Source organism: Lucilia sericata, unplaced genomic scaffold (assembly GCF_015586225.1).
Source record: "Lucilia sericata isolate MDLA Ls3-8-SP2 unplaced genomic scaffold, ASM1558622v1 Contig000323F_arrow, whole genome shotgun sequence".
In the NCBI taxonomy this organism is placed as follows: Eukaryota; Metazoa; Arthropoda; class Insecta; order Diptera; family Calliphoridae; genus Lucilia; species Lucilia sericata.
Genome location: NW_023994346.1, coordinates 117,047 through 133,676, shown reverse-complemented (window position 1 = coordinate 133,676; position 16,630 = coordinate 117,047). Strand labels below are relative to the sequence as shown.

The window sequence follows — 16,630 nt, the reverse complement described above, 5'->3', positions numbered from 1 at the left end:
TAATGTTAAATATTGAGATATCGAACATTAAAGGAATCACAAATGAGCCTGACAATAAGCATTTTACCCAGATATAAAATCTTTATCTTAATGTGTAATCAATAGCTGCAAATGTTCTTAATTTATTTTCTGTTTAAATTATACCACTCACACATTATGAGCCAAATGCAATTTAGTTAAAAAACTGTTAATTTTTTTTTTTTATTTTTCAGTAGGTATTTAAAAAGTAACTGAAAATTCCATATAGTATTTAAACTTTAAACGTGACTAAGCTATTTTTTCTTCTTATTTTCTGTATCACAATTGCAGTTTACGTTTGAAACTGGTTTAGAAAGGGATTTCGAAAATTCCACTATCAATTTTAATTGCCTTCAAAAAAATACAAAATTATCACAATATTTTATTTCTTACAAGTCATTGTACCCCCAAATATGTAGCAGTTACTAAACTAAATGTGTGAATGAATCATTAAAGAAAGAGCAAAATTTTACTATTTTATTTGTTTTAATTTATTATTATATTTTTTCTGTTATTATACCCATTTAAGGCGTGTTTTGTTGTTATTGCAACCTTGAACTAAACCTACATTTCGTTATTTTTTATTTTTTGAATATAAATAAAATCGAAACTACAAACGGAAAAAAATTTGTCTAGAAGGCTTTAAGGGGATGTTGATTATTTACTCTTAAATTATTTTTTGATATATAAAGCAAAGTTTTAATATGCAATGCTAAAACGAATTTTTACTACTCTACATTTGGACAAGTAGCATAAATTGCAATTTGAAAATTTACTTTTTCTAACGGAAATTTTTTAGTGAAAATATAAAAGTCCGCTTTCTGGCTAAACGGAAGACCCTAGGGCAAAAAGAATTAAAATCTGTGATCACTTCTTTTTTCCCACCAAAATTAAATTTTTAGTGAAAACATAAAAGTCAATTTTCTGGCTAAACGGAAGGCCCTAGGGCAAAAAGAATTAAAATCTGTGATCACTTCTTTTTTCCCACCAAAATTAAATTTTTTAGTAGAAACATAAAAATCCATTTTTTGGCTAAAAGGAAGGCTTTGGGGCAATAAGGATTAAAGTTTGTTTCCCACTAAAAATCCATTTTTGAGATTTTCAGATTTTCTGGCTAAACGTAAGGCCCTAATATAAAAATAATAATAAAAATCTAACCTAATCTCGCTTTTGTTTCCCACCAAAATTCGATTTTTTAGTGAAAACTTAAAAGTCCAATTTCTGGCTCAACGGAAGGCCCTAGAGCAAAAGGATTAAAATCTGTGATCATTTTCGTTTCCCACCAAAATTCGATTTTTTAGTGAAAACATAAAAATCTATTTTCTGGCTAAACGGAAGGCTCTAGGGCAAAAAAAAGATTTAAAATCTGTGATCACTTTTGTTTCCCACCAGAATTCGATTTTTTAGTGAAAACTTAAAAGTCCATTTTCTGGCTAAACGGAAGGCCATAGGGCAAATTGGATTAAAATCTGTGATCACTTTTATTTCCCACCAAAATTCGATTTTTGAGTGAAAACATAAAAGACCATTTTCTGGCTAACGGAAAGGATTAAAAAAAGGTTAAAATCTGTGATCACTTCTGTTACCCGCCAAAATTCATTTTTTGAGTAAAAACATAAAAGTCTATTTTCTGGCTGAACGGAAGGCCCTAGGGCAAAAAGGATTAAAATCTGTGATCACTTTTGTTTTCCACCAAAATGCGATTTTTTGTGAAAACATAAAAGTCCATTTTCTGGCTAAACGGAAGGCCCTAGGGCAAAAAGGATTAAAATCTGTGATCACTTTTATTTCTCATCAAAAATCCATTTTTTAGTGAAAATATAAAATTCTGCCATTTTGTCTTAAATATTCACAAATACACTCAAGTGGCTTCAACAAAATTTTAGAACTCTGTTATATTTTCTAAGATATACTGATTTTATATTGCCACTCCCACTCCCTATTGAAGTTTCTGAGATATGCTACTTTTAATACTTATGTTGCATGTGGGTGTGGCATCTCGCCTACTTGAAATTTCGAAATTAATAGTAACCTATAATTATTTCAAGACCCAGAATAGATATTAGATATACGGCCAATATTACGATGTGTTACAAACGGTATAACAAAATCAATACTCCCATCTTTGGTGATGGTGGGTATCAAAATCATGTTAACTTTATGAAAGATAAGCTTTGTCTACTATCTGCATACCATATGATGAAGTGTTAAAAATATATAATTTTCAATTCTTATCAGGTTGTTGACATAAAGTCAAGTATTATTATTACTGTTCTAAATTTTATGCAAAACCACTAACAATTTTATTGTTATTAAGCAAAGAAAAAAAACATTCTAGAAGTTTTTTTAATAAAGAATAAAGTGTTAAAGTAAATTATTAACTGCTTTAATGCAGAGGCCAATGTAAAACTAAAATAAAACTTTTAATATTTTAAAAAAATTTTCTTTTATTTAAAAGAATAATTGTCATTACTTAATATCTAGCGTGTAAATTACTAATACTTAAATTACATTTTCTTTACGTTATTTTTTTTAAATACATACATATTAAATTACGAGATTCTGAAATTCTTGTCATAATTTAGACTTTAAAATAAAGTTTTTCAAAACCCATTTTTGCTCATTCATTCAAATTTTTCTCTGCTGCCATAACCTTCTGCATTTCCGTATATTTACGTATAGCACTGCGCACAAATTCCGATGCACGTCTTACTCTTTCGGGTGTCATTTCTTCAGCCAACATGCGACCCATATTGGCAGCACCATTTCCTCTCAGATATGTAACAGCTTTAAAGGAAATATCGCATAGAGGTGTTAGATTGCAGATGGCAGTCGTAACAGCACCACCAAAAATTAACATTAATATAGCTCCTACAACGGTGGCAACTACACGGAATATAGTAGAGTTCATTAGAGCAGGAATGAGATTAGTGAGAGCGGTTAATATATTGCCGCTTGAGGAATTAACTGTGCCACTAGCTGTTAAGCTAGTGGATGGTGAGGGCACTAAAAAGCCTTCATAACCAGTTTGTACAGCATAGGGGGCAGGATAGACGGGAGCTGGACCATAGCCGGGATAGCCATAAGGTCCAAAGGCTCCAGCAAATTGTGCTAGATATTGTTGGAAAGCTTCGGGAGTTAAATAACCGGCATATAGGGAGGGATCAAAATGACCGCTGGCAGTGCCACCAGATGAATGATGTTCGGGTAGCTAAAAGAGAGAAATATAAGATTTTAAAAGTGATCTTGATGAAACAATGTTAAACAATTCTTGAGAAATTTAAGATCAATACTTTTTGAGTATTTTCTTTCGAAATTTGTAACTCCGTTTTATATATATTTTTGAAACTTATCGGCTTTACTTACCACATATGTTGTTTCTTGATTTGAGTTAGAGGTTTCTAAATCCTTATCAGAATTAGAGACTGGACTTGAAGTAGGCGGTGATTTCTGATCTTCTGTTTGTTCATTTTCCCGATTTGTAGCTTCATCGTTATTGTCCAGAGACAATGATGGATCAACAGGTATGGCTGTAACATGGGATCCTAAAGCTACTATGGCAGTTAAATAAAATACTTTTTGAAATGGTTTCATTTTTTTATATTATTTCTCTGATGTTCACTGCTTTATTTACTAAACGCAACTGATAATGTCCTGCAGCATGTCCTTAACTATTTATAGTAAATTTCACAAAAACTAATTTTTTACGATCTTTTAAGCATATGATCCCTAAATCTGTTCGTTAGTTTTACACCGAAATTTTCTTGGAAATTTCCAAATAGTCACTTTTGCATGTCATTAGTGACATGTTAATTTAACAATTCACTTCAAATATGTATTATAGATTTTGTATTAAATTTCAACTACCTGGACTAAGTGCCTTAAATAGTATTTGAATAATATACTTTTTCTTGGTAATTTTATTACACACACAGGTATTTCCGAAAAATCCTATGTTTATGGCAAAAATTAAGCTGTTTTTAAACAGTTTGTGAAAATTTATTTTAGCTATTAAGAAAATTCTTTGAACTACAGGTATGCGCGTTTTAAACAAAGTATCTTAAAGAATGAATACAACTAATAAACACTAAAATATTAGCATCAACAGAAGTGTTGCTACTTTTAGCTGTGGGTTGTTTCAAAAACAGTGAGTGTCCCTAGAAATAGTCCTCTGAGAATAAGATTTCATGTTGATTCTAATATTATACCGAATGTAACTATATCTCTGCCTCGCCTGTTTTACTATTGTAATATTAGGATTTATTTATTCCAGGTTCTTAATGTCACATTTTTTATTTTACTCGCCCTAAGTTTTTTCCTGTACAACTAATGATCTATAGGAGACAGATGTAAAATTATCATTAATATGGATTTTTTCATTCTCGCATTCCACAGTGGTTTAGAAATAATTTTTGGGAAATACATATTCAAAATCTCAGTTTTTATAGGAGACATTAGAACATGATTGTGCTGAAATCTCAGCAAAAACATGGTCATGACTTCTACTTACTCAGGAACTTACTTTTCAATGACCACTACATACCGCCTGCATTACTTAGAAGGCGTATAGTAATGACTTACAAATAACTGTATACGTAAGTACTTACTTTGTAGCCTTGATATTTTCTTTTCGAATGTTTTTTTACAAATTTACCAAACTCCTTATCTGCAGTGCTTACATAACTGCCTACTTGTTAGCAAGCGAGGTTAGTACTTGCCTCCAATGTTATCACTGAGTTAAGCTAATACTTTTGATTTACAGCAGTTTGGCTTTGTAGGCGACTTGAAGACCAAAGTAACGTTTCTAAACTACTGTGCATTCGAAAATCAGTTTAATTTCTTCATTTCCAGGTTAAAGTTTTAAGAATTATTATGCTTGTATTTCTTTGATAATTTCTTTGATATATGCGCTTTGGCTGTTTTGCATAAATTTGTGCTGCATCATTTTAATTTTTTATGGACATTTTCTTATTCTGTTTTTATTTTTCTATTCTTCATGCTACGTATTTTCCTGTTGATTTCTTGGCTTTAACATGTGTTTTCTAAACAAATCAACAGTTGTTTTTAGCGAAAGGTATACGTTTTTTTGTTAGGGCGATGACTATTTTATTTAGATTTTCTTTCGATTTTCAGTTAGAAATTTTAGCGCATTCCTTTCACTAATAAAGTATGTGTCAATTCCCTTTAGCTTAGTTTTCTTTGCTTTCCGTACTTTATAATTTCATTTCTAATATAAATATTGCTAGTACATACTTTCCTGCCTCAAATTTAAGGGATTTCTGATAAGTAAAAACCAGTAAAAATCTTATATAGTGATCATCAAAACATTATAAACTCTATAAAAATGTCGATCGCACTAGAGAAGATTACATGTTCATCATGAATATAACTTGATCGTCAATGTGATCTTCGAAATATGAGGTCTTGGTGTATATGTATGTATTTTATATAGTAAAAATCAAAACATTCTAAACTCAATCTACATTTGTATCTCGCTCGCGTAAAATACATGATCTAATCAATATGACATGATCATCAACAAGATTTTCGTAATATAACTTTATATGGAACCATCTTTAAAATAATTTTGGGAGGTAGAGACCGATCCTCAAGAAATTTTGCAAAAATTTATCCACTTTTTACGGAAGTCATCCTACTAAAAATCTTATAGTTGTATCCCTTGCATTTTTGGATGAGATAGTCCACTGACGCTTAAAGTCGCAACTTTACTGTGATAATATTTTTTTTACAAAAGTCCAATAGGCCAAAAATCTGGACCTCTCGTGGTACAAAATTGTCATTATTGTTCGAGAACCACTGAAGAGCCTTTTTTCCATAGTGACATGATGCCTAATCGTTCCAGAAATATGAAAACTCTCTAAGCTGTTTAAAGATAGAGGTAAACCCCCTTCTTTGAGATGCCCCGTAATAGATATTTCTGTGTTTATCGAGCCTAAAGTTACAATTGATTGGCTTCTTTTGCCACAACTGTAAATGGCTTGATCTACAATATACGTCTTGGGGAATTTTGCTTGTTTTTATCGGAAATTATTCTTGAACATTACCTCGTTCATCAGCCGTATAAAAATTTTGAACCGTAAGTTGTGAAAAGTCTCCCAGTACATAAGTTTCATTATCCATCACACAACAAGTATATTTAAACAAAATTCTTAGTTCTTTGCCGAATTGATTAGAAACTCTCTGAACGACTTTATACGACTTCAACCTAGATTTAGCTTTAGCTCACAAAAGAATCAGAGCATTTAACTTTACGAGCTGTTTTCCTAATGGAAATATTTTGTGTTTGTCGAAACAGTTGTTTAACTTATTTTGCATTATCAATATCATCTAGACCTTTTATTCTTTCCAATCCAGATTTTCTTTCAATGCTTAAGTCTACCTTATACTGTTTAATGGAAATAGTGTGACGATAAACATTCAGATCTTAAGTTTTGGCTAGACACAGACTAAGGACACACCAATAGTCATAACGTCCATATTAGAGACTCATAAGGATATAAAATATATAATTTTGTGAGTCAATGATTATTTTTCTTAAGGCTTAAACTACAGAGTAAGCAAAATATTGTGATTTTGGGAATATGACTTAATTAATTCCGTTTAGCCAGAAAGTGGACATTTATATTTTCACAAAAAAATTGATATTTGGTGGGATATAAAAGTGATCACAGATTTTAATCGTTTTTGCCCTAGGGCCTTCCGTTTAGCCAGAAAATGGACATTTATGTTTTCACCAAAAAATCGCATTTTGGTGGGATATAAAAGTGATCACAGATTTTAATCCTTTTTGTCCTAGGGGTTTCCGTTTAGCCAGAAAGTGGACTTTTATCTTTTCACAAAAAAATCGTATTTTGGTGGGATATAAAAGTGATCACAGATTTTAATTCTTTTTGCCCTAGGGCCTTCCGTTTAGCCAGAAAGTGGACTTTTATATTTTCACAAAAGTTGATATTTGGTGGGATATAAAAGTGATCACAGATTTTAATCCTTTTTGCCCTAGGGCTTTTCGTTTAGCCAGAAAAAGGACTTTTATGTTTTCACAAAAAAATCGTATTTTGGGGAAACAGAAGTGATCACAGATTTTAATCTTTTTTGCCCTAGGGCCTTCCGTTTAGCCAGAAAATGGACTTTTATGTTTTCACCAAAAAATCGTATTTTGGTGGGATATAAAAGTGATCACAGATTTTAATCCTTTTTGTCCTAGGGCCTTCCGTTTAGCCAGAAAGTGGACCTTTATGTTTTCACCAAAAAAATAGCATTTTGGTGGATATAAAAGTAATCACAGATTTTAATCGTTTTTGCCCTAGGGCCTTCCGTTTAGCCAGAAAATGGACTTTTATGTTTTCACCAAAAAAAATAGCATTTTGGTGGGATATGAGAGTGATCACAGATTTTAATCCTTTTTGCCCTTTTTAATCCTTTTTGCCCTAGGGCCTTCCGTTTAGCCAGAAAATGGACTTTTATGTTTTCACCAAAAAATCAATATTTGGTTCGAAATAAAAGTGATCACAGATTTTAATCCTTTTTGTCCTAGGGCCTTCCGTTTAGCCAGAAAATGGACTTTTATGTTTTCAACAAAAAATCAATATTTGGTTCGAAATAAAAGTGATCACAGATTTTAATCCTTTTTGCCCTAGGGCCTTCCGTTTAACCAGAAAATGGACTTTTATGTTTTCACCAAAAAATCGCATTTTGGTGGGATATAAAAGTGATCACAGATTTTAATCCTTTTTGTCCTAGGGCCTTCCGTTTAGCCAGAAAATGGACTTTTATTTTTCACCAAAAAATCGCATTTTGGTGGGATATAAAAGTGATCACAGATTTTAATCCTTTATTGGTTCGAAATAAAAGTGATCACAGATTTTAATACTTTTTGCCCTAGGGCCTTCCGTTTAGCCAGAAAGTGGACTTTTATATTTTCACAAAAAATTGATATTTGGTGGGATATAAAAGTGATCACAGATTTTAATCCTTTTTGTCCTAGGGCCTTCCGTTTAGCCAGAAAATGGACTTTTATGTTTTCAACAAAAAATCAATATTTGGTTCGAAATAAAAGTGATCACAGATTTTAATCCTTTTTGCCCTAGGGCCTTCCGTTTAACCAGAAAATGGACTTTATGTTTTCACCAAAAAATCGCATTTTGGTGGGATATAAAAGTGATCACAGATTTTAATCCTTTTGTCCTAGGGCCTTCAGAAAATGGACTTTTATGTTTTCACCAAAAAATCGCATTTTGGTGGGATATAGAAGTGATCACAGATTTTAATCGTTTTTGTCCTAGGGCCTTCCGTTTAGCCAGAAAGTGGACTTTTATGTTTTCAGCAAAAAAATCGTATTTTGGTGGGATATAAAAGTGATCACAGATTTTAATCCTTTTTGTCCTAGGGCCTTCCGTTTAGCCAGAAAGTGGACTTTTATGTTTTCACCAAAAAATCGCATTTTGGTGGGATATAAAAGTGATCACAGATTTTAATCCTTTATTTGGTTCGAAATAAAAGTGATCACAGATTTTAATCCTTTTTGCCCTAGGGCCTTTCGTTTAGCCAGAAAATGGACTTTTATGTTTTCATCAAAAAAATCAATATTTGGTGGGAAATAAAAGTGATCATAGATTTTAATCGTTTTTGTCCTAGGGCCTTCCGTTTAGCCAGAAAATGGACTTTTATGTTTTCACCAAAAAATCGTATTTTGGTGGGATATAAAAGTGATCACATATTTTAATCGTTTTTGTCCTAGGGCCTTCCGTTTAGCCAGAAAGTGGACTTTTATGTTTTCACCAAAAAATCAATATTTGGTGGGAAATCGAATTTTGGTGGGATATAAAAGTGATCACAGATTTTAATCCTTTTTGTCCTAGGGCCTTCCGTTTAGCCAGAAAATGGACTTTTATATTTTCACAAAAAATTGATATTTGGTGGGATATAAAAGTGATCACAGATTTTAATCGTTTTTGCCCTAGGGCCTTCCGTTTAGCCAGAAAATGGACTTTTATGTTTTCACCATAAAATCAATATTTGGTTCGAAATAAAAGTGATCACAGATTTTAATACTTTTTGGCCTAGGGCCTTCCGTTTAGCCAGAAAGTGGACTCTTATATTTTCACAAAAAATCGTATTTTGGTGGGATATAAAAGTGATCACAGATTTTAATCCTTTTTGTCCTAGGGCCTTCCGTTTAGCCAGAAAATGGACTTTTATGTTTTCAACAAAAAATCAATATTTGGTTCGAAATAAAAGTGATCACAGATTTTAATCGTTTTTGCCCTAGGGCCTTCCGTTTAGCCAGAAAGTGGACTTTTATATTTTCACAAAAAATTGATATTTGGTGGGATATAAAAGTGATCACAGATTTTAATCCTTTTTGTCCTAGGGCCTTCCGTTTAGCCAGAAAATGGACTTTTATATTTTCACAAAAAATTGATACTTGGTGGGATATAAAAGTGATCACAGATTTTAATCCTTTTTGTCCTAGGGCCTTCCGTTTAGCCAGAAAATGGACTTTTATATTTTCACAAAAAATTGATACTTGGTGGGATATAAAAGTGATCACAGATTTTAATCCTTTTAGTCCTAGGGCCTTCCGTTTAGCCAGAAAATGGACTTTTTATATTTTCACAAAAAATTGATATTTGGTGGGATATAAAAGTGATCACAGATCTTAATCCTTTTTGTCCTAGGGCCTTCCGTTTAGCCAGAAAATGGACTTTTATGTTTTCAACAAAAAATCGAAATAAAAGTGATCACAGATTTTAATACTTTTTGGCCTAGGGCTTTCCGTTTAGCCAGAAAGTGGACTTTTATGTTTTCAGCAAAAAAATCGTATTTTGGTGGGATATAAAAGTGATCACAGATTTTAATCCTTTTTGCCCTAGGGCCTTCCGTTTAACCAGAAATGGACTTTTATGTTTTCACCAAAAAATCGCATTTTGGTGGGATATAAAAGTGATCACAGATTTTAATCCTTTATTTGGTTCGAAATAAAAGTGATCACAGATTTTAATCCTTTTTGCCCTAGGGCCTTCCGTTTAGCCAGAAAGTGGACTTTTATATTTTCACAAAAAATTGATATTTGGTGGGATATAAAAGTAATCACAGATTTTAATCCTTTTTGCCCTAGGGCCTTCCGTTTAGCCAGAAAATGGACTTTTATGTTTTCACCAAAAAATCAATATTTGGTGGGAAATAAAAGTGATCATAGATTTTAATCGTTTTTGTCCTAGGGCCTTCCGTTTAGCCAGAAAATGGACTTTTATGTTTTCAACAAAAAATCAATATTTGGTTCGAAATAAAAGTGATCACAGATTTTAATCCTTTTTGCCCTAGGGCCTTCCGTTTAACCAGAAAATGGACTTTTATGTTTTCACCAAAAAATCGCATTTTGGTGGGATATAAAAGTGATCACAGATTTTAATCCTTTTGTCCTAGGGCCTTCCGTTTAGCCAGAAAATGGACTTTTATATTTTCACAAAAAATTGATACTTGGTGGGATATAAAAGTGATCACAGATTTTAATCCTTTTAGTCCTAGGGCCTTCCGTTTAGCCAGAAAATGGACTTTTATGTTTTCAGCAAAAAAATCGTATTTTGGTGGGATATAAAAGTGATCACAGATTTTAATCCTTTTTGTCCTAGGGCCTTCCGTTTAGCCAGAAAGTGGACTTTTATATTTTCACAAAAAATTGATATTTGGTGGGATATAAAAGTGATCACAGATTTTAATCCTTTTTGCCCTAGGGCCTTCCGTTTAGCCAGAAAATGGACTTTTATGTTTTCACCAAAAAATCAATATTTGGTTCGAAATAAAAGTGATCACAGATTTTAATCGTTTTTGCCCTAGGGCCTTCCGTTTAGCCAGAAAGTGGACTTTTATATTTTTACAAAAAATTGATATTTGGTGGGATATAAAAGTGATCACAGATTTTAATCCTTTTTGTCCTAGGGCCTTCCGTTTAGCCAGAAAATGGACTTTTATATTTTCACAAAAAATTTATATTTGGTGGGAAATCGAATTTTGGTTGGATATAAAAGTGATCACAGATTTTAATCCTTTTTGTCCTAGGGCCTTCCGTTTAGCCAGAAAATGGACTTTTTATATTTTCACAAAAAATTGATATTTGGTGGGATATAAAAGTGATCACAGATTTTAATCCTTTTTGCCCTAGGGCCTTCCGTTTAGCCAGAAAATGGACTTTTATGTTTTCACCAAAAATCAATGTTTGGTGGGAAATAAAAGTGATCATAGATTTTAATCGTTTTTGCCCTAGGGCCTTCCGTTTAGCCAGAAAATGGACTTTTATGTTTTCAACAAAAAATCGAAATAAAAGTGATCACAGATTTTAATACTTTTTGGCCTAGGGCTTTCCGTTTAGCCAGAAAGTGGACTTTTATGTTTTCAGCAAAAAAATCGTATTTTGGTGGGATATAAAAGTGATCACAGATTTTAATCCTTTTTGCCCTAGGGCCTTCCGTTTAACCAGAAATGGACTTTTATGTTTTCACCAAAAAATCGCATTTTGGTGGGATATAAAAGTGATCACAGATTTTAATCCTTTATTTGGTTCGAAATAAAAGTGATCACAGATTTTAATCCTTTTTGCCCTAGGGCCTTCCGTTTAGCCAGAAAGTGGACTTTTATATTTTCACAAAAAATTGATATTTGGTGGGATATAAAAGTAATCACAGATTTTAATCCTTTTTGCCCTAGGGCCTTCCGTTTAGCCAGAAAATGGACTTTTATGTTTTCACCAAAAAATCAATATTTGGTGGGAAATAAAAGTGATCATAGATTTTAATCGTTTTTGCCCTAGGGCCTTCCGTTTAGCCAGAAAATGGACTTTTATGTTTTCACCAAAAAATCGTATTTTGGTGGGATATAAAAATGATCACATATTTTAATCGTTTTTGTCCTAGGGCCTTCCGTTTAGCCAGAAAGTGGACTTTTATGTTTTCACCAAAAAATCAATATTTGCTGGGAAATCGAATTTTGGTGGGATATAAAAGTGATCACAGATTTTAATCCTTTTTTCCTAGGGCCTTCCGTTTAGCCAGAAAGTGGACTTTTATATTTTCACAAAAAATTGATATTTGGTGGGATATAAAAGTGATCATAGATTTTAATCGTTTTTGCCCTAGGGCCTTCCGTTTAGCCAGAAAATGGACTTTTATGTTTTCACCAAAAAATCGTATTTTGGTGGGATATAAAAGTGATCACATATTTTAATCGTTTTTGTCCTAGGGCCTTCCGTTTAGCCAGAAAGTGGACTTTTATGTTTTCACCAAAAAATCAATATTTGGTGGGAAATCGAATTTTGGTGGGATATAAAAGTGATCACAGATTTTAATCCTTTTTGCCCTAGGGCCTTCCGTTTAGCCAGAAAATGGACTTTTATGTTTTCACCATAAAATCAATATTTGGTTCGAAATAAAAGTGATCACAGATTTTAATACTTTTTGGCCTAGGGCCTTCCGTTTAGCCAGAAAGTGGACTTTTATATTTTCGCAAAAAATTGATATTTGGTGGGATATAAAAGTGATCACAGATTTTAATCCTTTTTGCCCTAGGGCCTTCCGTTTAGCCAGAAAATGGACTTTTATGTTTTCACCAAAAAATCAATATTTGGTTCGAAATAAAAGTGATCACAGATTTTAATCCTTTTTGCCCTAGGGCTTTCCGTTTAGCCAGAAAATGGACTTTTATGTTGTCACCAAAAAATCCTATTTTGGTGGGATATAAAAGTGATCACATATTTTAATCGTTTTTGTCCTAGGGCCTTCCGTTTAGCCAGAAAGTGGACTTTTATGTTTTCACCAAAAAAATCGTATTTTGGTGGGATATAAAAGTGATCACAGATTTTAATCCTTTTTGTCCTAGGGCCTTCCGTTTAGCAAGAAAATGGACTTTTATGTTTTCACCAAAAAATCGTATTTTGGTGGGATATAAAAGTGATCACAGATTTTAATCGTTTTTGTCCTAGGGCCTTCCGTTTAGCCAGAAAGTGGTCTTTTATGTTTTCACCAAAAAAATCGCATTTTGGTGGGATATAAAAGTGATCACAGATTTTAATCCTTTTTGTCCTAGGGCCTTCCGTTTAGCCAGAAAATGGACTTTTATGTTTTCACCAAAAAAATCGCATTTTGGTGGGATATAAAAGTGATCACAGATTTTAATCCTTTTTGTCCTAGGGCCTTCCGTTTAGCCAGAAAATGGACTTTTATGTTTTCACCAAAAAATCGCATTTTGGTGGGATATAAAAGTGATCACAGATTTTAATCCTTTTTGTCCTAGGGCCTTCCGTTTAGCCAGAAAATGGACTTTTATGTTTTCAGCAAAAAAATCGTATTTTGGTGGGATATAAAAGTGATCACAGATTTTAATCCTTTTTGTCCTAGGGCCTTCCGTTTAGCCAGAAAGTGGACTTTTATATTTTCACAAAAAATTGATATTTGGTGGGATATAAAAGTGATCACAGATTTTAATCCTTTTTGCCCTAGGGCCTTCCGTTTAGCCAGAAAATGGACTTTTATGTTTTCACCAAAAAATCAATATTTGGTGGGAAATCGAATTTTGGTGGGATATAAAAGTGATCACAGATTTTAATCCTTTTTGCCCTAGGGCCTTCCGTTTAGCCAGAAAGTGGACTTTTATATTTTCACAAAAAATTTATATTTGGTGGGATATAAAAGTGACCACAGATTTTAATCCTTTTTGCCCTAGGGCCTTCCGTTTAGCCAGAAAGTGGACTTTTATATTTTCACAAAAAATTGATATTTGGTGGGATATAAAAGTGATCACAGATTTTAATCCTTTTTGCCCTAGGTCCTGCCGTTTAGCCAGAAAATGGGCTTTTATGTTTTCACCAAAAAATCAATATTTGGTGGGAAATCGAATTTTGGTGGGACATAAAAGTGATCACAGATTTTAATCCTTTTTGCCCTAGGGCCTTCCGTTTAGCCAGAAAATGGACTTTTATATTTTCACAAAAAATTTATATTTGGTGGGATATAAAAGTGATCACAGATTTTAATCCTTTTTGCCCTAGGGCCTTCCGTTTAGCCAGAAAATGGACTTTTATGTTTTCGCAAAAAATTGATATTTGGTGGGATATAAAAGTGATCACAGATTTTAATCCTTTTTGCCCTAGGGCCTTCCGTTTAGCCAGATGATCACAGATTTTAATCCTTTTTGCCCTAGTCCTTCCGTTTAGCCAGAAAATGGACTTTTATGTTTTCACCAAAAAATCAATATTTGGTGGGAAATCGAATTTTGGTGGGATATAAAAGTGATCACAGATTTTAATCCTTTTTGCCCTAGGGCCTTCCGTTTAGCCAGAAAATGGACTTTTATGTTTTAACCAAAAAATCAATATTTGGTTCGAAATAAAAGTGATCACAGATTTTAATACTTTTTGGCCTAGGGCCTTCCGTTTAGCCAGAAAGTGGACTTTTATATTTTCGCAAAAAATTGATATTTGGTGGGATATAAAAGTGATCACAGATTTTAATCCTTTTTGCCCTAGGGCCTTCCGTTTAGCCAGAAAATGGACTTTTATGTTTTCACCAAAAAATCCTATTTTGGTGGGATATAAAAGTGATCACATATCTTCCGTTTAGCCAGAAAGTGGACTTTTATGTTTTCACCAAAAAAAATCGTATTTTGGTGGGATATAAAAGTGATCACAGATTTTAATCCTTTTTGTCCTAGGGCCTTCCGTTTAGCCAGAAAATGGTCTTTTATGTTTTCACCAAAAAATCGCAATTTGGTGGGATATAAAAGTGATCACAGATTTTAATCCGTTTTGTCCTAGGGCCTTCCGTTTAGCCAGAAAATGGACTTTTATGTTTTCACCAAAAAATCGCATTTTGGTGGGATATAAAAGTGATCACAGATTTTAATCGTTTTTGTCCTAGGGCCTTCCGTTTAGCCAGAAAGTGGACTTTTATGTTTTCACCAAAAAAATCGCATTTTGGTGGGATATAAAAGTGATCACAGATTTTAATCCTTTTTGTCCTAGGGCCTTCCGTTTAGCCAGAAAATGGACTTTTATGTTTTCACCAAAAAATCGCATTTTGGTGGGATATAAAAGTGATCACAGATTTTAATCGTTTTTGTCCTAGGGCCTTCCGTTTAGCCAGAAAGTGGACTTTTATGTTTTCACCAAAAAAATCGTATTTTGGTGGGATATAAAAGTGATCACAGATTTTAATCCTTTTTGCCCTAGGGCCTTCCGTTTAGCCAGAAAGTGGACTTTTATATTTTCACAAAAAATTGATATTTGGTGGGATATAAAAGTGATCACAGATTTTAATCCTTTTTGCCCTAGGGCCTTCCGTTTAGCCAGAAAGTGGACTTTTATATTTTCACTAAAAAATCGCATTTTGGTGGGATATAGAAGTGATCACAGATTTTAATCGTTTTTGTCCTAGGGCCTTCCGTTTAGCCAGAAAGTGGACTTTTATGTTTTCAGCAAAAAAATCGTATTTTGGTGGGATATAAAAGTGATCACAGATTTTAATCGTTTTTGCCCTAGGGCCTTCCGTTTAGCCAGAAAATGGACTTTTATGTTTTCACCAAAAAATCGCATTTTGGTGGGATATAAAAGTGATCACAGATTTTAATCCTTTTTGTCCTAGGTCCTTCCGTTTAGCCAGAAAGTGGACTTTTATATTTTCACAAAAAATTGATATTTGGTGGGATATAAAAGTGACAACAGATTTTAATCCTTTTTGCCCTAGGGCCTTCCGTTTAGCCAGAAAGTGGACTTTTATATTTTCACCAAAAAATTCGCATTTTGGTGGGATATAGAAGTGATCACAGATTTTAATCGTTTTTGTCCTAGGGCCTTCCGTTTAGCCAGAGAGTGGACTTTTATGTTTTCAGCAAAAAAATTGTATTTTGGTGGGATATAAAAGTGATCACAGATTTTAATCCTTTTTGTCCTAGGGCCTTCCGTTTAGCCAGAAAATGGACTTTTATGTTTTCACCAAAAAATCGCATTTTGGTGGGATATAAAAGTGATCACAGATTTAATCCTTTTTGTCCTAGGTCCTTCCGTTTAGCCAGAAAGTGGACTTTTATATTTTCACAAAAAATTGATATTTGGTGGGATATAAAAGTGATCACAGATTTTAATCGTTTTTGCCCTAGGGCCTTCCGTTTAGCCAGAAAATGGACTTTTATGTTTTCACCAAAAAATCGCATTTTGGTGGGATATAAAAGTGATCACAGATTTTAATCCTTTTTGTCCTAGGTCCTTCCGTTTAGCCAGAAAGTGGACTTTTATATTTTCACAAAAAATTGATATTTGGTGGGATATAAAAGTGATCACAGATTTTAATCCTTTTTGTCCTAGGGCCTTCCGTTTAGCCAAAAAATGCACTTTTATGTTTTCACTAAAAAATCAATATTTGGTTCGAAATAAAAGTGATCACAGATTTTAATCCTTTTTGCCCTAGGTCCTTCCGTTTAGCCAGAAAGTGGACTTTTATATTTTCACAAAAAATTGATATTTGGTGGGATATAAAAGTGATCACAGATTTTAATCCTTTTTGCCCTAGGGCCTTCCGTTTAGCCAGAAAATGGACTTTTATGTTTT

General features: G+C 33.0%; 2 protein-coding genes across 2 annotated transcripts in view; one reads left to right on the top strand and one right to left on the bottom strand.

The window, feature by feature from the left end:
- LOC119603651 (cadherin-89D) overlaps positions 1 to 16,630 on the top strand; it is a 94,839-nt gene that overhangs the window by 53,480 nt on the left and 24,729 nt on the right. The gene's annotated exons all lie outside the window — the stretch shown is intronic.
- LOC119603656 lies at positions 2,617 to 3,646 on the bottom strand. Its single transcript, XM_037955768.1, has 2 exons — positions 3,385 to 3,646; positions 2,617 to 3,229 (listed from the first exon to the last, which is right to left on the bottom strand). Exons 1-2 carry the CDS (start codon positions 3,610 to 3,612, stop codon positions 2,639 to 2,641), a joined length of 819 nt encoding a protein of 272 aa, XP_037811696.1. The 5' UTR covers positions 3,613 to 3,646; the 3' UTR covers positions 2,617 to 2,638.